At 42.4% G+C, this 23,385-nt stretch overlaps 2 protein-coding genes across 9 annotated transcripts in view; both read left to right on the top strand.

The window, feature by feature from the left end:
* Nucleotides 1–8,178, top strand: part of cux2b (cut-like homeobox 2b) — a 193,888-nt gene extending 185,710 nt beyond the window's left edge. Inside the window, exons 17-23 of the mRNA XM_072432485.1 lie at nucleotides 352–944; nucleotides 1,018–1,251; nucleotides 1,905–2,070; nucleotides 2,389–2,667; nucleotides 2,928–3,116; nucleotides 3,666–3,942; nucleotides 4,553–8,178. Of these exons, the coding sequence (XP_072288586.1) occupies nucleotides 352–944; nucleotides 1,018–1,251; nucleotides 1,905–2,070; nucleotides 2,389–2,667; nucleotides 2,928–3,116; nucleotides 3,666–3,942; nucleotides 4,553–5,192 (2,378 nt within the window). The 3' untranslated portion in view covers nucleotides 5,193–8,178. The remainder of the gene's footprint in view (nucleotides 1–351; nucleotides 945–1,017; nucleotides 1,252–1,904; nucleotides 2,071–2,388; nucleotides 2,668–2,927; nucleotides 3,117–3,665; nucleotides 3,943–4,552) is intronic.
* Nucleotides 8,179–8,764: 586 nt separating this feature from the next.
* Nucleotides 8,765–23,385, top strand: part of mtmr3 (myotubularin related protein 3) — a 32,838-nt gene continuing 18,217 nt past the window's right edge. For 6 of the 8 annotated variants that reach the window (XM_072434119.1, XM_072434113.1, XM_072434115.1 and 3 more), the window contains exons 1-5: nucleotides 8,766–8,947; nucleotides 12,061–12,132; nucleotides 14,185–14,238; nucleotides 18,329–18,418; nucleotides 22,806–22,922. In XM_072434119.1, the coding sequence (XP_072290220.1) occupies nucleotides 14,236–14,238; nucleotides 18,329–18,418; nucleotides 22,806–22,922 (210 nt within the window). In that variant the 5' untranslated portion in view covers nucleotides 8,766–8,947; nucleotides 12,061–12,132; nucleotides 14,185–14,235. Of the gene's footprint in view, nucleotides 8,948–12,060; nucleotides 12,133–14,184; nucleotides 14,239–18,328; nucleotides 18,419–22,805; nucleotides 22,923–23,385 lie in introns of all 8 variants that reach the window. The other 2 variants (XM_072434117.1, XM_072434112.1) reach the window with 1 other exon arrangement.

Below are 23,385 nucleotides of genomic sequence, written 5' to 3'. Positions count from 1 at the left end.
TCCACCCGTTTGAAAATGGTATAAAATGGCCACCTCAAGCATCTGACTTTTTACTCTCTACCAAGACCGTGTTTCGCTCTCAGGAAGTGCGTAAAAGCTTTCCTCACCTCTAGGAAAGGTTTCTATGTACTTTAGTTTTTATTTGTGTCTTCTCTCAGTTTTTAAAGTTGCAGGTAAATCCACGCAATTTACTACATATTTGATGCTTTTTATAAGGAAATGCTACCGTCTGTTATGTGGTCATTTAAAAAGCCATGAGCTCCATTAACATCGTTTTAATGTCCAGTGAAAATATTAACAATATCAGTAAATAACACACTTAAAATTAATGTTTATGATCTCTTTCTTTAGATACAAAGTCGTCCCTGAACAGCCTGTCCAGCCGCAGCAGTAACGGAGCCAGCAGCAGCTCCGACGACACCATCAAGTCCATCCTGGAGCAGGCCCGCCGAGAGATGGCGGCGCAGCAGCACGCCTTCATGGAGATGGAGGTGTGCAGCCGGGCTCCGAGTGTGGGCTCAGGGGCGCAGGTGGAGCGCCTGGGCCCCCCCGAGAGATCCAGAGTCCCGCCAATCTCCATCAAACAGGAGGAGGGCGGATGTGTGACCGTGTGCATGGCCAGCTCCATCAGCAGCCCCCAGACCCCGCTCAGTGTCCTGTCGCCGGCCGCGTTCGTCCAAAACATCATCCGAAAAGTCAAGTCTGAAATCGGGGAGGCAGGCACGTACTTTGATCAGCACTGGTCCCAGGAGCGCGCCGCTTTAGGGCTCACAGGGAGCAGCTCCAGACCTTATAATTCAGTGTCTCCATCGCTGTCGTCGTCGTCCTCGGGGCCCCCTGCACTGTCCAGGCCCTGGCCCCGACTGGAGAACGGAGAGGCTCTGCCCAACAGCGAGGAGGCGTCTGCTGCAGAGGACGAGCTCGGGCTGGGACGTCCTGTGGAGGTAAGGTCCACATCGACGAGGTTAACGTCAAGCTATAGGTTTAGGTTGGACTGAAATGACTTCGTGTCCTCAGGTGAAGGTGGAGTCGGACACCTCTGTCAGTGGAGAGTCGCCTGGTCCTGTTGCCGGACGTCTCTCCTATTACCCGGCCTACATCCCCCGCGCCCTCAAACCCACCGTTCCCCCGCTCACCCCGGAGCAGTACGAGATGTACATGTACCGAGAGGTGGACACTATCGAGCTCACCCGGCAGGTCAAAGAGAAACTGGCCAAAAACGGAATCTGCCAGAGGATCTTTGGTGAAAAGGTGAGACGTTCTCTATTTAATGGCTCCTGCAGTTATTCAAACAGGCCAGGTTTAAGTTAACAAATGACATTCCTGCAAAAGACTAGAGCTAAATGATTAAATATGATTCAAAATGTTTAAATACCATATTATCATTAATAATAGTTTGTAATGTTAGAAAGCAGAAGCCTCACATTTGTTCCATTATATTTAAACAATTCAGATGGATGAAATTTGCTACTGTTTGAAAAAAAAAATGTGGTCCGTAAAATATAACTATTTGACATTTAGGGGATGTTGCTTCTGATGGTTGGACATATTATTTCAGTCAATGTGACATTTTAACAGGATCAATACTGAACTATAGTGTACTGTATTAGTTCACCTCCATGAAATATGCATCACCTCATTGTTTCAATGAATAGTGACACTTTTATTGTGTGTTGCTGCCATCTAGAGGAGATATTTGGGGTTGCAGCAGTATTACAAATAAAGTGACGCCTTCTACTATTGAAACTTCTATAGTTCAAAATCGCAATTCATGGACTTTTTTTTGTTTATATTGTATACATCAAGTTCACTCCACATATTCAATGAAATGATTGCCCTTATTTTAGAATGTTCTGACTTGAATGGTTCCATTACAAAACTTCCAATGTTTCTTTTTCTTGCAGGTGCTGGGTCTGTCCCAGGGCAGTGTGAGCGACATGTTGTCTCGTCCCAAACCCTGGAGTAAACTGACGCAGAAAGGCCGAGAGCCCTTCATCCGAATGCAGCTGTGGCTCCTGGACCAGCTGGGACAGAGCCTCAGTCAGCCCCCAAACCAGGGACACGCTCAGGGTCAGTCCTAGCATAATATTGATTTTAGCTGTTAAACTAAATGTTTATAAAAAGTTAAATTGAAAACATTAAATAGGAATTAAAATGATTAGACAAGACAACTAATTATGTTGTATTCTGTTTGTTATTTACTTGTTATGTTTTGTTAATTTCCAAACTAAAATGAACTATAATAATGCATGAAAAATGTATTATTCACAGGTTTTTTTGACTCAACAGGTTTTTTGACTCTCTGTTGTCTCTCTTGTTTGTTTTTTCACCGTAAAATCAACAAAACAGACAAGTAACTCTTCATTAACGGTTCTTTCCTCCCTCCAGAGAAAAGCCCGGCGACGGCCCACTCCTCGCCCTCTCCGTCCCCCAGTCCCGACACTCACAGCCCCCTGGAGCCGGTGGGCCTGTCCTTGGAGAGCAGTAAGGAGAACCAGCAGCCCCCTGTGGCCCTGGGTCTGCCCCCTCACCCCGACCACAGCCTCCTCCTGCAGCTGCCCTCCTCCGCTCCGCTGGGCATCCAGGAGCTTGTGGCCATGTCCCCGGAGCTGGACACGTACGCCATCACCAAGAAGGTCAAAGAGGTGCTCACCGACAACAACCTGGGTCAGTCTGAGCGTCATGTTTTCCTCCACAGCCGTCATAAATCCATGATTTCTCTTTGTCAAAATGTACCAGATATTTATTTAGTTAATTAAAGAAAAGCTATTTGACGAACTAACAAAAATGACAAATAATAACACAAAATGATTCTCATTTAAGATCTATATTGTGTTATTTTTTATTGTTATAAGGCGACCTTGAGTGCCCAGAACGGAGCCTAATAAACTAAATATTTTGGCTTCTTCACCCACCTCTGATTACAGGCCAGCGTCTGTTTGGGGAGACCATCCTTGGTCTGACTCAGGGCTCTGTGTCGGACCTGCTGTCCCGGCCCAAACCGTGGCACAAGCTGAGCCTGAAGGGACGAGAGCCGTTTGTCCGAATGCAGCTGTGGCTCAACGACCCGCACAATGTGGACAAGCTCCGGGCCATGAAGAAGATGGAGAAGAAAGGTGCCACAGATTTTTATTATACTTATCGTTTTTAGTTATTTTGTTATTCAAAATTGTGAAAAACTAGCATTTACAGATAAGTTATAAACAGCTGAAAGGATTTTGAATTACTCCTGATGTGACCATTACTTATTTACCAGACTACAACTGAATCTTTTTCTACAATTACTTATTTATAACTGTTTTGAGGTCAAACACTGCCCATTCAGTGCCAGAGATCAGAGAACTTACTCACTTTTTTACAATCAAGACAACAGTTTACACACACTTGCATTCATTTTAATACGTTTATTTTTTGTCTAATGTTGTCTTAAATATATACAAACAATTCAAAAGAAAATTAAGAATTTGATTGGAATTTCTCCTGCTGACCAAAGATCACCATAATTCATAATCAAAATCACTATTATCTAAATTTGTGCAAAGTATTTTGATCTTTTAAGTATATTTTAAAATTTGTACTTATTATTGTATGTGCTACTGAGTTTTTCTTGAGTAACTTTCACTCTAAGTAGCTGAATTGAGCGGTTCTTCCACCCCTGTCCGCAGCTTACCTGAAGCGGCGATACGGCCTCCTCAGCACCGGCTCGGACAGCGACTCTCCCACGGCCCGCTCCGAGTGTGTGAGTCCGGCCCTGAGCTCTCTGGACCTGTGCCCCTTCAGTCAGGCCAAGAAGCCCCGCGTGGTCCTGGGAGCCGAGGAGAAGGAGTCGCTGAAGAAGGCCTACCTCCTGGAGCCCTACCCGTCCCAAAACACCATCGAGATGTTAGCGGCGCAGCTCAACCTCAAAACCAACACGGTCATCAACTGGTTCCACAACTACAGGTCCAGTCTGCTCTCAGCTTATTGATCTGCAGTCTGGAGAGAGTTGAGGCTATTGAAATGGCAATGATTATTATTCACACTGATTATCAAACCGTGAAAGGAGGAAGTTGGTATTTCCGTCTAAAAAGCTTGTTCCTAGCTCTCACAAACCCTTTCAAATCTCCAGTATTCACATGGAGCACAACTTCAGACGTAAAGTGAAGCAGGGTGTTCCCTAAGCTCTTTCTTACAAGCTGGCAAAAGATAAAATGTTTTCTAATTCGATAAAGAGTGTACAGGTCAGATTTTTAGACGAAATAGACAAAAGACATTCTAGAATGTCAAATAAAAAAAAGTGAAAAAAGAAAAGTTCCTTGGTCTTCCTCGTCTAAATTCCAATGTTTATAATGAGATTCAGCTAGAAAGGGTTAAAAGAATGCATTTTGAAATGTACATTGAGCACTTTTCTCCCCTAAAATGTTGCCTTGAACAGGAATTCTCTAAAATAATATTCATAAGTGACTGATTTGTCAATAGATTTAACTCCACAAATCTCACATAGCCATTTTTACTGATGTATATTTCCATGTTCTTAGTCTAATCTTTCATTCTTGTGTGTTTTATTGTCCAGGTCCCGAATGCGGCGAGAGGTTCTAATGGAGGGCTTACAGGACAACGACACGGACCACCTGAGTTACTCCCCTCACTCCGACGGAGAGGAGAGGCGACCCCAGCACCTCCCTGCTCACATGGGACGCCCCGCCAGCGCCCATGTCAAGCAAGAGGACCGGGACGAGGAGCGAGTCCAGTGTCTCTCCGCGTCCGTCCAGTTCCCGGAGATAAAAGCCGAACGCGAGGAGTCCGTCGCCGCGAGACTGGCCAGTCAGAGGCAGGAGGACGTCCCGTCGAAAACCGCGCCGTGTAAATACGAGGGGGACGAATCTGGCAAGTCTCCTGTCGATCCGGTCAGCTTCAAGGCGTCGTCCGAACCGTCCCGCAGCAGCCTGGAAGTGTCGCTCAACTCGCCCTCCGCAGCCTCCTCCCCGGGCCTCATGATGTCCGTCTCCCCCGTCCCGTCTTCTTCGGCGCCAATCTCCCCGTCCATACCCAACCCGCCGTCGACGAGCATGGACGCCAATCCGCCTTTTCAGAGCCCCAAACTGAACCGAAGCACTCAGAGACGCAACGAAAAAATGGCTAACCTGAATAACATCATCCACAGGTTAGAGAGGGCGGCCAACCGGGAAGAAACGCTGGAGTGGGAGTTTTGATTTTCAGTTGTGGTGTCCTCAAGTCTTCAAATACACGCTTCCAGATGTAACGTCTACACCCCCAAGACTCTAAATACGTAGGAAAAGGGATTCAGAGCTAAACGCGGCAAGAAACCCTTAGAAAGAACTTTATGAAATGACAACATGTTTATAATGTGTTTGGTTTCTTTTTTAAATTTTGCTTTCTTTCTTTCTTTCAAATATTTGTGGCGGCACTAGCTGTCGTATTTGGACTTGACGTGAAGACTTTTGCAGCTATGGTGTCATGAAATGTACACTGAAGTTCTGTAGATTGCCACTGGGTGAGATTAAAAAAGACCCCTTCGTCTTAAGCCATTAAAAGCACTATATAAAACTATTTAAAAAGAGACAATGACCAAATTTGCTACTTTTTGAATAGTAATTTTTCAGATTTTGTCTGTAAGACTGGACAGTTTAAGTCAAGTAACATGACATCCTATTACTGACTGAGGGATAGTCCTTTAAGACTCTAAATACCCAACTTCTTGTATGTAAATTAGTTTCTTGGTGATATGTTTTGAACTATTTGTATCTCACACGTATAAAATGTGGTTGTACATGTTGTAGAGTTTGTCTGCAATAGCCTTCTCTGAAAAAAACTGATGTAGCATGGTACTCACCTGACCCTTTTATCCTCTTGTAGTTAGTCTCATGTGATACTATTTGAGCGAAAAAAGATGAACAAAAATCCTGCAAAAAAATCCAGAAAAGAAGAAACCGAAGTGTAGAAAATGTTTGTGTTCTTTTCCCTCCTGGTTTACGGTTAGGGCCCTTCCCGGTGCTGTCGCTGTCGTGGAGCAGGAGCACAGTTTACATCTTACTTTAGACTTACCTCTCGGCCCCTCTCCGAAGGCACTGCAGGCCAAGACACTCACCGCTGGTTTACCTCAGATTCTGTTGACGCACTTCATGCAAACAAGTCATCATTATATTATTATTATTATTATGCATAAACACGACCCATGTAATAAGGGGGAAGAATACTCAAAAAATACGTTCCAAGTCAGTGAAACAAAAAGCACCAACAGAGTAGAGACCTCTGCCAAGGCATTCACTTTATTGTAAGGTATTTGAATGGAAGATCCTCTAATTCAGGGGTAAACGCTCTATAAATTGAGCACTGAATCTACTAAAAAATGTCTTCATAAAGTACTTTTCAACTTCTTGTGGTTAGTAATTTATTATTAATTGTTTTTAAGATGAAATATTTATTCCTTCTCTCAGATGCAGTTGACAGAACAACCTTCATAACGTAACTTTTTTCACTTTAAAATGAGCTACTTTCTTTGCCATTTATTTAATTACAGCTACGACACAACCTTGGCGAGGTCAGAAATAAAGATTCATAGTTAAAAACAGCTTTGAGCGAACTTTGTCCAATAGTTACTTGAATTAGTACAAGACCAAGCCTCTCCGTCTTGCAGGGTGATCCAGGGAAGTGCAGTAAAGCCCTCATTTGCATAATAACACACTATCTACAGTGACACAGAAGTTTGCAGGTAACCCATATTATCTTTGACCACTTGTGTATTGTGTCTGTAGAAGTTTCTTTGTCATGCTTGCAAAGTTGTTCTTTATGTATTTTGCCTCGATTTTATACTCAGAACAGTTACCTAGATATTCAATACCTCGTGTATGAACTACTTACAGCACTTAGACTTTGATAATTGTGAGGAGAAATCTCAAAATATCAACATTAACCTAACTTAGTGTCCACAAGTCTTTGCCTTTACTGTTATCGTTGAAATCAGTAGTAACACTTGCACATGTCTACATAGTTCCGAAGACTTGGATTGTATTATGTAGAGCTATATATTACACAATTACTAAAATAATAATAGTAATATCTTACAGTCTTGGAACAAATTGTGCTGACTATATTGAAATAGAGTGTACAGATTTAATAAAACCAAACCCACTGAAGCCAGTTGTGGTCTGGCAGGCTCGCCCACATTTTAGACCTTATCTCAGGGTAGTCTTGCTTTTTAAAGCTTTACTGAAACAGTCTGCTCTCCTCATTGGTAGTGACTATGACAAACAATACGCCGTGTATAAATGATATGTTAAAGGGACTGTCAAAGTTGTGCGTATGTTTGAGGCACAACTCAACGGTTTTGTAATTGATTAAAGATGTGTCAAAGTCCAGTGTTGGTCGAAGCAGGATAAGGCTGATGGGTTTAGATCCATAGACTTTGCTCTCTAAAATACTCATTATGTTTTTCTTGGAGCCACTGCAACTTTCTCTGGTTTTTGTACAACCATCTTTGTGCATAATTTACTGTATGGTTATAGAAGTGGCATTTCTTTTGTGGAGACCTCATCGTCGAATACTCTACATGGACATTTGACTGAAGAAGAAATGTATTTATTCTTACATTATCTCATGTAAAGTCACCTCATTGTTTTGCATGCGACGCCCTCAGAAGGAAACGTGTGTTTTGTGTTGTTCTTGCACAGAGACATTAATTAGCACTTAAGTCTTCACATCCTGCATGGTGCAGCTGATCCATTTGGCTCTCACTATCTCTTGAAACTAAACAGTTTAGACCTGATCCAGAAAGTCATGAATATTTAAAGTACTGTTTTTGTGCCATATCAAACGTCTCTGCATTGTCCCTCTGGACTAATGCCTTGTGGTGCAGTGTGATTATTGTGTTGGGCTTTTGTTTCAAAGCAAAGCTTTTTCTAAAAAGAGCCCACACAAAGACACTTTATTTTTTAATTGACATGAGTCACTAAATTAAGGTAATTGGTCATAAACTAATTTGACTGAATGCATAAATGTAAAACCCTGACAGCTGTTTATCACTATGAACATGTTTCCTTTGTAAAGTCAGCTGTGAGCCAATAAACTCTCTTTAGTTTAGGCTGAAGTGTTTGGGGCCATTAAACAACAAACTATGGACAACCGTTTGGAAAAGAATTTGCATATGTAAGCCATCATCCAATACATAATTGTTTAAGACTCTGTTGTGTGGGGTTTTCTTTCATCACATTCAATTTTATTAAACAATTCATGCTTAAACACACACAATAATAAATTACATTATCTCTATTGTTGCTAGAATATTGAATTAAAAATCTATCATTCTTAACCATACTTTTAATGGCAGTTGGCATCCGACCGAAAAGGTGCATTTACCGCCACCTACTGTAGTTGTATGTCTTCAAAGTATATGTTTATGTACGCTTTTTACACTGTTAAAAATAAATACAAAATTATAAGAAATATCAGAGAAATAAAGAGAACGAGCCATTGCTAAGTTGACAAGCTGACGCTGCTTTGAAATAAAAACAATACAGATTACGCTTTGAAAATAGGATTACAAACTAGCGTTTGTGGGAAAATGAAGTCTGAAGAATAAAGTCTGGCGGTAATGCAACACTTGGATGCCAATCGCCATAAAACAACAACAACAACAACAACAACAACAACAACTTGCGTTTGTTTACAGCGTTTATGGCGTGTTGTGTTTACATGCCTGTACCACGTGGTGTCCCGCCCCTCCCCCGCCCACAACGCTACTCTAACGCCATGGCGTCACACGTCACGTAGCCGTCACGTCGGTGTCGGGCTGGAGATTCGCGGCGATGGCGACGGGTCGGTGTTGCAAAGGGACGCAGTGAAGCTGGATATGACTAATCTTTATTTGATCAACGTTTGTTTGCTGCTAAACAGCTGCACGGACTGTGGGTGAATCGGCGGTGTGGGGCTTTCGTCGCGTCTTTCCCCGGTGAGTGTCGTGCCGGTGGAGTCCGCTGCTCGGTGTGTTTTGACGGAGGCCTCGGGTTTGGGGTCCGCCCTCCATCTTCATAACAACAAAAACAGAAGCAGCCGAGAGCTACGCTAGCCCCGCTGGCTAATGTTAGCATGTGTAGTCCATCTGCGCCCTCGTATTTACGATCGTCGCCTTATATTCAACGTGTATTCATTAAACTTCGTGTTGTAACGTAGCATTATTCGGCTCTAGAAATATTTGTGCTTTTAAAAGAAATGCCACTGGTTAAAACTGAAGCTGCTAACTGCTAGATGCTAGCGGGTTAGCAGGAGCCGACTGAGTCCGAATCAGCTGCAAAAATGGACTTGCCAAAATGAGTATTAAATTAAGTGTCCTACTCACTTTAATTAAATATTGCCCATGTTTGTCATCCTAAATAATCTCGATAAGTCACGATATAGTACTTATCTTTTATTTTTATAACGTGCATTATTGTTCTTTTAAGTGATAATTGTATGGATCGAGACATGTACCAATTATCTAACATTTATAACATACGCATGGGAAAATACATTTGTATTTGATAAAGAAATAGAACAGATATTATGTTTAACTTCATTGCTACCGTGGTGCACGGCTCTTAAACCTTGTAAAAGCCTAACTCTAAACATTCTCTTGTCAAATATCTGTGACTTTTGATAAACCTGCCTTGAGTATTTTTTATATTGTGAAATGAACAAGTATAGGACTCAGAATTGAGACTGTTTCTTGCAGTTTACATGTGTTACAATGACACATGTTCACTCCATGGTTCTTCTGTATTACATGTATCTTTGCTGCCTTCATTTTGGCCACAGTTTGTTTACTTTCTGCAGCTCACCCTTTTCAGCCGTAACCTGAATCATTGTAGGTGGCGGATCTCTTCAAATGAACACAAGTACATGTTAGGGTCAGGCTGTTCTTATTATGTTAGTTTTAGCCTGTGATGTTGTTTCCTGTCATGGGACAGGAGTATCGTTAAGGCTGTAAGGGGCTTAGCTCTCTCTCTCTGAGCTGGAGCCCTGGGTCAAAGAGCTGTGGTAAACACTGCTCTGTGTGCTGCAGATAGACTTTATCAGGTGGAGACAGTCGTCTGTGGGACTGCTCCGTCTGCGCTCAACTCAAGTAATGCCTCCACGCCTCTTCTGACTCCTGCTGACACAGGTTAAAGGCATCTGCACAAAAGTTGGGTGGAGCTGGGGACTGGAGTGATTTTGAGACTATCTATGGTCATTGCATTAACTTTTTCTGCATTTATTCATCTGTTATTAATATCAAGATCTCACTGTGGATATGCTTTCACTGTTTCACCTTCACAGAAAGTAGGCTAGTTACTTGGTGGTAATAAGATTAAAGGAAATTTGCTCTCTGCATTTGACCCATCTTTCAATGTTGCTGGGGCATCTCCTCGGGAGCAGTAGAGCAGCAGTAATAGGTATTATCTAGGAGGCTCACAGTATTGTTTATAATGCAATTATTTAAAATGCACCAGTTTTAGGACACCTTTATTAGTGTAGTTTTTTTTTTAAATGAAAATAAAATGAAATATCAATCCAAACACATTATAAGAAAGAATGTTCAAACGTTGTTTTCCGATGCCTGCTTTGCTAACATTGTGAGGCTGCAGTAGTGGAGTGACTTGTATTTGTGGACCCTTGTATTTGTGGACCTCTGACCCTGGGCTCCTCAAATATCCAGTCTTTCAGCTGTGAGATGAGTATAAACAAATGTAAAGTTCTATAAAAGTCATATTTAGAATGATTCAAAACTAGGATCATAGCGATTCCCTTCAGCAGATGCAGCATTAGGACAAGCAGGTGAAAGAGACCACTCTGAACCAGTGTCTCAATGGTGACGTGGTTCCTACTCCCCTGGCCTGCATGGATCAGGTTTCCCAGGACGACCTCTGGCCCTGTTATTGGGCTGTGCTGCTGTGGAGCTCCTCTGGGCTGTTTGAGGAGTCGTTTAAGGAGTCGTTTAAGGCCAGCGTTTAGCCCGGGGCCGAGAGTCCTGGGCATTTCCTCCTCACCTGATGTGGATATATTTCAATCCAGTCTGTGCATGAAAATGTTTTATTGAATATATTAGTTTGGTATGCTTTTGATTACACAGTTATTCAAGATATCTGTAGAATGTTTGAGGTTATACATTTACACTGTATTCTAAAGACTCTAATTGTCTAATTGAACCATTTAGTGACACTAGATTTTTGTAAAACTTTTTTTTCTTTCAATTATTTGATTAGTTGTTTAGACCACGCAACAGAGATTTCTTTTTAAACAAAATTCCATCCCAATAAAGTAAGGGTATAAAGTAACGCTTTATAGAGCGTCTCAAAACAACATCAGTAAATGTTTCTTGTGTCATTTTAATGTAATTATTGCTCTGTCTGAAAACTCCTAGCACGTGGCATGTTTTGACGTCCGTGCGTAGTCTAGATAATGATTATTCAATAACTAAATTAGTCGATGACTATCTAACAATCGATTAGTCGCGATGTTGAAATAATCTATTTGGAGCTTCACAGAAAGAAATTATTGCTGTTTCTTTGTCTTGTGCTGACACATCAAGGAGTCCTAATGTATTGTTGTTTTTAAATTAATCATCACTTATTCCACCGGGTTTGTTCGACGTGTCCCTGCAGAGCCACCGTAGCTGTGAACGGTCAAATATTTATTAGCATTCCTTATACTGCACATGCATAACATTCTGTGAGGTATTTGGTAAACTATATTTTAGGTAATTGTTCCCTACATGTTTATAGCTTAGTAGCTTCAAAGCATTAATAGCTGCATATTCATTCGGCTGATGTTTGAAGTTACTGGTAAACAGTCCATGTCTCGGTCATGTCTTGGTCTGTTTGCTGTTCCTCTGTAAAGTTTGGGCCTCTTTGAGTTTGTGACTTGCACAAATTCGCACGAAAACCGCGGTGACCCAAAAGCAGGACTATATTTGCCCCTGAATCAAAAGCCCCTGTGTCGATCCGAAGAGGCCGACTGTTCAAAAATGTTCTCCTGTTTGTTTGTTTGTTGTTTGTTTGTGATTAAAAACACATTAGTCATGATTTATGCGTGGGTTTGTTTTTGCAGATTTCCATGTTTGACTTGTGAGCGGCCGCACAGGACACAGCGGGACTCGAGCTTCCTCACTGAGCGTCAACGGTGAGATTTTCATTCCGTACTGGAGAAAATGCCAATTAAATCATTTTAAATAGTATGCTTTACTTCGAAGGCTGTCCTCTGTCAGCAATAAAATGGGCATAAATTATAATAATTACACAATAATCCTAAAGCAGCATTATCCCTCCCAAAAAAAACTGTTCTAAATGTACAATATCAATTAAAAACATGATCTGCAATAGATAAAAGCATTTTATTTTATTTATACAAACGTCTACAGCTCAAATCCTATCACTCAAGATTAATATTAAGCCTCCAAAATGATCGTTTCATCTGTCATTTAGTGAACCATTAGACTATTTGTGACAATAATAAAACATTTCAGTACAAAGGAAAAGGCTCGAGACGTTCAATACCACAATGACAATAAAAATGCTCTCATGTACATTTCATGTTATGTTTTTGATAATAAACCTTTTGGGCTGTATCAGGACAGTCTTGAGCTGCATCTCTTTATCTTTAGCTCAGTGAAATATAGTGAAAATCTTGTGTTTTGGGGATTTTTACGATCCAAACAACCAATTGATTTATGAATAGTCGTTAAAAAGTTAAAAAGTCAACTAAAAATGTGCTGTGCAACTCCAACTAAAATGATAGAGATTCAATCCACTTTGTTGTTTCATTGCATTACACTAGTCGATTTGTAGACACACTGTTGGCTGCTTTGTTCTTAAATGCTTTCAAATCTTCATATTGTGTCTTTGAATTGGGGTTTTCGTTTGAACTGGCGAAAAATGAAGAAATACTACAAGACTTCCTCATCACTTCCTGTTTAGAGCCAAATGACTCAAGATTACTTGTCTGAATTATGTCTCTAGGCACCAAAGTGTCTAGTATGAATCCATAATCATTAAAAAGATGATCTATATTTCTTTATTGTTCCTAGAGCATGTGGTTTTTATTCAATTTGGATCAATTTATATTCACTTTTATTATGAATGTGTGTGTGACTTCTGGATCCAATCACGCTAAAAGGTATTCATTCACTTTGTAGTTCTATTCTGTGGTGCTATAAAAATACGATGGTTTGAAAAAAGGCTTGGACAGACAATAAAGTAAAATGTTTTGGCGTGGTATCTTAAGTTAATCGCTTATAGAAATTGTTGTCAACTAATAAGTCATTGAATAATCGTTAACTGGTAAGTACACAGACTCCAAAACATGCCATGAGCGAGAGAAAAGGTAAAACAACTATTCGATCAAAAGAATATTTCTAGACTAATCGATTATCAAAGTACCACAATTGTTCGCTGCAGCCCTACTATCTAACATCTCTTCCCGTATCCAAGAAATATTGGACTTGATCACGTGTTAGACGAGATCCATCACTCCACAAATCTGTATTTTAATCATTTCTGCCCCGTGACTTTATGTGCTTTTGTTTATTTACAGTGTTTAAATTATGTCGTAATGTTTTCTTAATGTAGCTTGACTCAAAATAAATAATACTTCTGTAATCACTAAGACACCATCCCTCCATCTGAAATGATCACACAATCAAATCGTAGAACTTGTACTTAAGTAAAAGTGCTGATACAACGCCAAAAAATCTAAAGTAAAAGTATGTTTTTCTAATTGATTTTATATACATTTTGTTTTCCCAAAGCTGGGGCTTGAACTCAAAACCTTTATTCAGGATGTCACCATGAATGTGCTATAAAGTGGAGTAGAAAGTGTTAACCCTAACCTGCTCTCAAATGTAGTAAATACAAATAAAAAGTATCCTCTGTAAAGTCAAGTACACAGGTCTCATTTGTGAAACTTGATGTAGAATTCTTACTAAAATTATACGTTCAAACAAAACACAAACGTCTTCAGACCTGCTCATTTCTCTGAGCACAGGTTCTTCCTCGTCTCAAACCCCTGATGCACAGAGTTCTTCAGTTTTTCACTTCTTATAGATTGAGGAAAGTCACGTATTCAACATTTCTGTACACACTCTGTATACATGAGACCCCAGATACCTTTACCTTGTGTACAGTGCTTTTACTTTTGTGCTTGTTGCATCTGAACATGCTTCTTCTTCTCTCACAGACTGCTGCAGGTCGGCGTTCCTCTGCGGGCGACCCACACTCCCCCAGGGCCATGGTAAAAAACCTCCTCCATGTCTTTCTCTGGTGTTTTGCCGTCCGATTGGAAACTCTCTCGCATCGATTTTCCGGTCGCAATCAGCGCTGTGGAGCTCAGGAAGCACATGACCGCGGGGAGTCGCTCAGATAATCCATGTGTGATTGAGCCAGTTCAATGGGTCTGGCCCCGACTGTCTGTGTCCAGTGTCCACAGACAAGGGACTGTGCTGAGTCAGGCATTCTGAACGCCATTCTGAACGCCATTCTGAACGCCATTCTGAGCGACGCTAGACACACTTTGTCCTGGCTGCAGTTAAAACTAATAGAACCTACCAAAACATTTCGCAATTCTATACTGTGTTTTTATTTTATTGAGATTTTTTTTTTTCAAATTCTGTTTCCATACCAGTACACCCCTTTCAAAATGTGTGCAGTATTTATTTTAAGGAGGATAGGTGATGTATCGGTGCCGGTATCGGTGTTGGCCAATATCGAAACACGGCAGATATTTCTTGCGGATGATTTTTTTTTTCCACCGACTAATGAGTAAAAATGTGACTAAAAATATGGCCATATGTTTTACACGATCATACAGCCTATAATTTTATATCATTTATACATTGTGTGATATCTTTATGTGTGTTATTATTTATTTATTGTTATTATTAATATTAATTAGTTTATTTTTTAGTTAATTTATGAACTTTACTTCAACTTTAAAATAGATTTTTGGCCCTTGCAATGGATTTTAAAATACAAATATCGGTATCGGCTCAAAAAAACAAACAAAAACGAATCCATATCGACCCATTCCTTTATGTTACCATTCTATTAATCTGCTCAGAATGCGAGGTACGTTTAATTTTAGAGCACAATTCATACACAAAGTGCTTTACACAACAGGAGCAAATGCACACAATAAGTCATTATGATATTTACTTTCTGTCACATGTTTTTAAGAGCCAGGATTTGAAAATTGTCTGTCTCACATTTTCAGAAAAACTGTTCCAGATTTTAGCCACATAAAACTGAAACGCTGATTCAGAGAAAGTTGGCTTCAACTGTCGGAGCAGTAGATTAACTTGTAGCTTTTGCCAAGACCTCCTGTCACACGGGCCAGGGACACGGGCCAGGGACACATGATTTACTTTATATGATGCTTTGGCACTGGATTAATAGACTCCAGGTGGAACGTACCCTCCGTTTACTTTGCTTTTCACTGTCGTAAACAAACGACTTATTTCTTAAAATGTTACAGCAAGGCACGTTTATTTGTAGAGCACATTTCATACATAAGGCAACTCAAAGTGCTTCACAACAGGAAAAAATGCATTCAAATCACGAAAGAAATTACAGGGGGAAAAAAATAACTAAACTAAATCATTTAAGACATAAAAGAGAAGAGTGCAAAGGAAAATCCTTTCAGTCATATGCACAGCTAAACAAAACTGTTTTTGGCTTAGATTTGAACATTGTCAGAGTAGAACCTGTCTCACATCTTCAGGAAGACTGTTCCAGATTTTAGCTGCATAAAACTGAAACGCAGATACCCCATGTTTAGTCCTGACTCTGGCACCAGCAGGAGGCCGGTCCATGTTTAGTCCTGACTCTGGCACCAGCAGGAGGCCGGTCCATGTTTAGTCCTGACTCTGGCACCAGCAGGAGGCCGGTCCATGTTTAGTCCTGACTCTGGGCACCAGCAGGAGGCCGGTCCATGTTTAGTCCTGACTCTGGCACCAGCAGGAGGCCGGTCCATGTTTAGTCTTGACTCTGGCACCAGCAGGAGGCCGGTCCCTGAGGTCCTCAGAGTCCGAGATGGTTCATATGGCACTAACACGTCCAAGATCTACTTTGGTGCTAGGCCATGGAGAGACTTGTACACAAGTTAGTGATGTGGCTCGCTGTGTTTTTGTTGCATTCATTTCCAGAATAATATACGATTTAAGAAGATGCTCCGGTGTTAGTCGCTTGTGGTTGAGTGATTGCCCTGGATTTTCATAGTTTGGTTGTTTAGTGCACTCTGAGTTCTCTGTGCACATAAACATAGTGAGTCATTGATCTGATAGTGGTTCCTAAATCCCACAAAATCCCTTTCTGTAGAGATATTATCAGTACTTCTTAAAACAAAATAAAAGTGTGCTTGAAGTCGTCTTTTACCTCTTCCTTCCCTGTAAATGATTCCCTCAGATGTGTTCTCTGATATGAAGCGGCCCATTGTCTGCAGCAGCTGGACTCTAGTATTTCCGCACCGCTTTGCCCTTGAGTCAGAACGCAGGGCTCCAGTCTCCGTCCCTCACATTCTTAACTGCGAGACCTCTGGCTCTGAGCAACCTCAAGTATTTAACTGGTATGTTGCGAATATTCGGCCGCCGCTAACGGGGCAGTAAAAGTATGTAGATGGAACCAAAAGTCAATTAGCAGTCACCCGCAGATTCCACAGCGCCTGGTCGAGCGTGCCGTTTTATTTACAGTCGGCCTGTCGTTTAGGCTGTGATCGGAGCTGACGATAGGAGACAGTCTCCATGTTACTGCCAGAAAGAAAAGTACATCAGCAGTAGTACATTTAAAGTACATTTTATAGTGAATGTAAAGCTTTGAATGTAAGAAAATAGTACCTCAACTGCTACTATATTTACACTGGAATCAACAGAACGTGAACTACCAGAGGCTACTACATGTTGCTTCAAATTTCCATGAATAATTTACAGTTTTTTTGATTAACTTCTACTTTTCTACTTGTTCGACCAGCGATCAAAGGAGGCCCAGTCGTTCATGTCCACGGTCAAATGTCTCGACAAACAACGGAACAGTTTTTTCCGGACTCAAAAGTCTGAGCTCACGCAGTTGAGACGTGTCACATGTTCGCTTTCTCTGGTTCTGTGGCGCTCGCTTCTGCTGCGGTTAATGTCAGATTGAGTAGATTGAATAGATATGGTCATTATTTCCTCTCTTTTGTGGAGGAGCCTCGGCCGTCCACGCAGCTTTGTACACGAAGAGAGGCTCTGACTAATGCATTCATTATGGGGCCTAGATTAATTATTATATTTGTTCATTTGATTATGGTTTAGACATGTAATTATTATTTACGCCTGACTTCACTGGAAACATTTTTTTCATATTAATAATCAGAAAAAATTATGCAATGGACACATAGATTTGAATGAGTGTTTAGTTAGTGTTTGATTGGTCTCGATACAACAATTTCAAACTCTATTCGATACCAATACAAGAATAAAACCCAATTCTCGATTCCACTGATAATTAAAAATGTTTTTTTCATGAGGTCAAGGTTTGGACAATTTGGACAATAGACAGCATTAAATAATCTTTCTAAAATTGTTCAGGAAAGGTTTCATTTTATTCTCATTTTTAGTATCGATACTTACTCAGACTAATATCAAAACTAGATACTCATTAGAGCCTCGTTATAGATTAGTACCTCATTTTCCAGACTTTTGACAACCCCATGCATCATAAATACGTCTAAATATTTACAAATGATTACCTGAAATTACTTGACAATGTTGTAAAAGATCAAGGCGACATCCGGTTTCAATGGATGTTTTAAAAGCAGCCTGGAGGCCCTGTTATTATATGGAAATGAAAGCCAAACTACATTCTCTCTCGCGGTATAAGTGAAACATCTGGTTTGGTTCTAGGGTTTGCAAGTTTTCACCTGCCGCCGCCACAACCGTGCTGTCGGATCATTTACAAACTGAACCCCTATGTTAAAGTATCGTTCACCTTCTAGGATTGACGGCTAGTGGACTGTTTTTGTAGTTGTCTTTCTACTCTCCGTCATGTGTTGGAGAAGTGCCACTGGTCCAGCGTATTCATCTATGACACTTTATACACCTAAGACAAGTGAAAGAAGATGACATTAGCTTATACCAGGACGTTGTCTAATACCTGCACTGTATTGTTTGTCTCCACAGTGGCCCACATGCATCGTCTAATCATCTAAAACAAGCTCATATGCCCTGACATTTAGATTTCCACTATCGTTTGTGTTCATAAGCAATCTCTTGTTTATGTCCTTTTGTTGCTGTAATGTTAAATGTTTTCCTATATCTCGTATTGAGTTTGTTTTTCTGTGCGCGTCTCTGCAGGAGGAGGAGGCCCAGTCGAGTCTGGAGTGTATCCAGGCCAATCAGATCTTTCCCAAAAAGTCCCCCGTCCTGGAGGAGGAGAACATGCAGGTGAGACGGGCCCACACCCCCTGATGCGTGTCAGACTAGGGATCCACGCTGCACTTTTCCATCCACTTTGATTATTGATTAGAGTTCATGGTGGAGGGTATTGACAAAAAGAGTGTACGGGTCATGGGTCACTGCGGTTTAGCTTCATGTGTTGCTAGATATTTTTTACAGAGGATGAAGCGCTCCAAACTTGTAGTGAGGACTTCTGACAAGTGGACCAATGAGGCGGCAGAAGGAGGCAGTGCACAGGGCCGGCGATATAGAACGCTACAAAGATGTAAAGTATGGATTTAGCAGGGAGATGTCGAGAGCTAGATCTCAGTACATTAGGTATATGAAGCAGTAGCTCTCAAACAACAACCCTGCCTCTGTGTGGAGTGGGCTCCGACTTCTCACCAACTACAAGCCCAGAGCCCCCCCTTCCGCAGACGACCGAAAACTGGCCCAGCAACTTGGCTCCTTCTACTGTAGATTTGACACCCCCTCACCCACTGTGGCCACCTCTGCCAACCCAACCCTGGTCCCCCCACATCCCCCACCACTCTCACAGTTCAGGAACAGGATGTGTGCAGACTATTTAGGAAATCCAACCCCCGAAGACGCTGTGCAGGCGAGCTGGCCCCTGTCTTCACTGGCATTTATAACACCTCCCTGGAGTCATGCCATGTCCCAGCCTAATTCAAGTCGTCCATCATTGTCCCTGTCCCCAAGAAGCCCCGGATCACTGGACTTCATGACTACAGTCCTGTGGCGCTGACGTCTGTAGTCATGAAGTCATTTGAGCGCCTGGTCCTCCCCCTCCTCAAGTCCCACACCTCGCCCCTGCTGGACCCCTGCAGTTCACCTACAGAGCCAACAGGTCTGTGGACGACACTATCAACCTGGCACTCCACTTCACCCTGCAGGATCTGGACTCCCCGGGAACCTATGCCAGGATCCTGTTTGTGGACTTCAGCTCTGCATTCAACACCATCCACCTGCTCTGCTCCAGGACAAGCTCTCCCAGCTCAACGTGCCTGACTCCACCTGCAGATGGAGCACTGACTTTCTGACGGATCGGACGCAGTGCGGCTGGGGAAGAACGTCTCAGACACTCAGACTATCAGCACATAAACTCCACAGGGCTGTGTACTTTCTCCCCTGCTCTTCTCCCTGTACACAAACTGCTGCACCTCCAGCCACGACTCCCTAAAACTGATCAAGTTTGTGGACGACACCACCCTCATTGGACTTATCTCGGACGGGGATGAGTCCGCCTACAGGAGGGAGGTGGACCGGCTGGTGCAGCGGTAACAACCTGGAGTTCAACGCCCAGAAAACAGTGGAGATGATCGTGGACTTCAGGAAAGTCACAGCACCCCAGACCCCCTCACATGACAGACTCCCCTCATCATCACTGTAGACTCCCTCCGCTTTCTCTGCACCACCATCACCCAGGACCTCAAGTGGGAGCTCACCATCAGCTCCCTCATCAAAAAGGCCCAGCAGAGGATGTACTTCCTGCAGCAGCTGAGGAAAGCCAAGCTGCCAGCGGAGATGATGGTGCAGTTCTACACAGTCATCATTGAGTCCATCCTCACCTCCTCCATCACCGTGTGGTACACTGGAACCACAGCCAGGGACAAACAGAGACTGCCGCCCATTGTGGGGTGATCGGCTGCAGACTTCCATCTCTGCAGGACCTGTACGTCTCCAGGACTCTGGGACGAACAGGTCGGATCACAGCCGACCCTCCTCACCCTGGAAATGGACTATTTGAGCCACTCCCCTCAGGCAGGAGGCCACTCCCCTCAGGCAGGAGGCCACTCCCCTCAGGCAGGAGGCCACTCCCCTCAGGCAAGAGGCCACTCCCCTCAGGCAGGAGGCTTCACTTTCTGCACTACCTATGTAAATTCAACTGTAAATTTGTGTACATGGTAAGCCTTTTTTATTCTTATTTTTTTTTGATCTTATAGCCTTTTGTTATTTTTATCCCATAGCAAATTTAAATTATTTCTCTTTTTGACTTGTATAGGTTGTTTTATCATTCTTCATTGTTTTATGTTGCACCGAATCACCAAAGCAAGTCCCTATGTTTGTGAATTCTGTTTATTGACAATGGCAATAAACAGATAATTAATTTTGAAAGATGCCACAAATATGCAATATTTTTATGAAGGCCACCTCATCATCTTTGTGAAAATGTTAGAACAAATATGTTTAGAATCATGTGTTGAGACACAGACACAGGAGATTATGTTTCATCACATTGTTGGTGTGTTATTTCATGAAAGATTCCCTTCCGGCACATTTGAACATTGAACGGTGTATTTAGTTACATGATCGCCTTGCATAAACCCAAAGAGAATTTTAAGCGCAAGTGTAATAGTTTTAACCAATTAGGTAGCTGTAGGTAATCACTGACCGTTCCGTCTGAAATATGCTACTGTACTCTGTCTATAGTTTGTTTTATTATTGATTATTTATAATTTGTTGAGTTCTTAAAGATGTAACAGGGCATGAAGTAAATATTTTTATACACGTAATGAAATGAATTAATACTTGCTAAACATGAAATAAAAGTAATAATAATTTTTCAGGATAACTCTGTGGTGCAGGTGTTTCAAGAATCAGTGACACCTTCAAATATTACAACAACAAATTTGTTGTATGTTAATTCTGAAAAAGTGTAAATTGCTAATCGCAGAGCTAAAGTTAAACCTGTGGTATAAATAAGAGGTCGTCAGTGTCTAAACCCTGACCTCTCGCCCTGAGCGAGCGCTCTGGCCACAGTCAGTGGTGAGTCAGTGTAATGTGTTACATAATCACCGTGTGACTGACTTCACTTTCATTTTGCCCAGACACTCGAGTTTCAAAGGTCAGCAGCAAAGTGAGGCGTTTGTTTGAGCCTCTGTGCTGTGCTGGAATAATAAATCATGCAGTCTTATGTGCAAACCTCCCCTGGAGTTGTACAGAGCTATGCTGTAGTCATGGGAAATATGTGGTTTAGGCAATGAAAATAAATGCATTAAATGAATAATATGAGCTGGGCTGATATCTGGATGTGGATCCACTGCAGATATAAGATCTTATCTGGACATTAACAGCAAAAATAGATGATAATTTTGGAAGAATTGCATGCTTTACTTATTTAGGCATGAATTATTTCCAACTTTCAAATAAAAATGTGCATATTTATTAATAACGAACTAGTGCTGACTACTTGAATCTTATCTAGACCACAGTTCATATAGATTAAATAAATAGGCGTTGATGTGCTCTTGGTGCTTCCTCCTGGTGTGATCACGGAGGAGCTACAGTCAGATTACACGGTGATGATCCCATGGATCCGCACTGTCGCTGGTGTGACTAACATCCTCTCGTGGGACGTGACCCGTCAGCCCTGCTTTGATTGCCCGGTGTGTGATGTCTTATACCACGAGCACCGGGTGGTCTGATAGGACGAGTGGCGTGCGCAGACCTTGTCTTATGAGAGGAGGAAAGTGTATTTGTCCACATGACATTGGTGCTACTCCTCTGCACCGTTAGGACTGATACGGCAGGAGCCTTTTGATCCAGTGGACTGTTATGAAACACATGAAGCAGTGTGGAGGTCCAAAATGTGATGATTTCATCTCAATGTGCTGATGCTGACGTGCTCTCCCCTTCTGCTCCTTTTCTCCTCTGCTCCATCTCTTCTCCTCCGCTCCATCGCTCCTCTTCTGCTCCATCTCTTCTCCTCTGCTCCATCTTTCCTCCTCTGCTCCTTCTCTTCACCTCTGCTCCAACTCTCCTCTTCTTCTTCTTCTTCTTCTTCTTCTTCTTCGTCTCTCCTCCTTTTCTCCGTCTCTCCTCTCTCCTCCATCTCTCCTCCTTTTCGCCGCCTCTCCTCCTTTTTCTCCGTCTCTCCTCCTCTGCCCCATCTCTCCTCCCCTCCGTCTCTCCTCTCTCCTCCATCTCTCCTCCTTTTCGCCGCCTCTCCTCCTTTTTCTCCGTCTCTCCTCCTCTGCCCCATCTCTCCTCCGTCTCTCCTCTCTCCTCATTTTCTCCGCCTCTCCTCCTTTTCTCCATCTCTCTTCTCCTCCGTCTCTCCTCTCCTTCGTCTCTCCTCCTTTTCTCCGTCTCTCCTCTCCTTTGTCTCTCCTCCTTTTCTCCGTCTCTCCTCACCTTCGTGTCTCTCCTTTTCTCCGTCTCCTCTCCTCTGTCTCTCATCTCCTTCGTCTCTCCTCCTTTTCTCCGTCTCTCCTCTTATACGTCTCTCCTCTCCTTCGTCTCTCCTCTTCTCCGTCTCTCCTCCTCTTCTCCGTCTCTCCTCCTTTTCTCCCTCTTACCTCCTCTACTCCGTCTCTCCTCCTCTGCTCCATCTGTTCTCCTCTCCTCCTCTCCTCTCCTCTTTTCCTCTCCTCAGGTGCCATTTCCGGAGCTGCACGGGGAGTTCACCGAGTACGTGGGGCGAGCGGAGGACGCCATCATCGCCATGTCCAACTACCGCCTCCACATCAAGTTCAGAGAGTCAGTGGTCAATGTGAGTAACGTCCCGGAGCCACAGCTGCCCAAACGTAACAAGAGGCCACTACGTTGTGTTGACGGGAGGCGGCTGAATGAGCGCTTAATGCTGCTGTGAATGGACAGAGCTGGAGGCTATTGTGGCCGCGTTTGGGTGACGGGACCACACGAAAATCAGTCACTGTGGCTTTTGCTCACTGTTTGAGTTGCCATGGCAGCAACTGTAGTGGCCCAACCAGTCGAGTCGAGTCCTTTCACTATTATTTCTGTTTTAGACTCCTGGTTCCAAATAGTGGGACATTCTGTGGTTAAGTTGTTTCAATGATTAATGTAGTTTAAATATTGAATGGAACAACATATATATTTAGGTTGAATCCACTTTTAGGAGCTTTTAACGATATTATATCATCGTTCACCCTTGTCAACAACCACTCAAAGTTGTATTTGGAGGGTTTCATAAGTGTTTGTGTAATCTTTATTCT

The sequence above is a fragment of the Eucyclogobius newberryi genome, unplaced genomic scaffold, assembly GCF_026437365.1.
Source record: "Eucyclogobius newberryi isolate DKJ021-1_F unplaced genomic scaffold, fEucNew1.0.hap1 SCAF_6, whole genome shotgun sequence".
Lineage (NCBI taxonomy): Eukaryota > Metazoa > Chordata > Actinopteri > Gobiiformes > Gobiidae > Eucyclogobius > Eucyclogobius newberryi.
The sequence above is the reverse complement of the archived record's forward strand: the minus strand, read 5'-3'. Positions and strand labels throughout refer to the sequence as shown.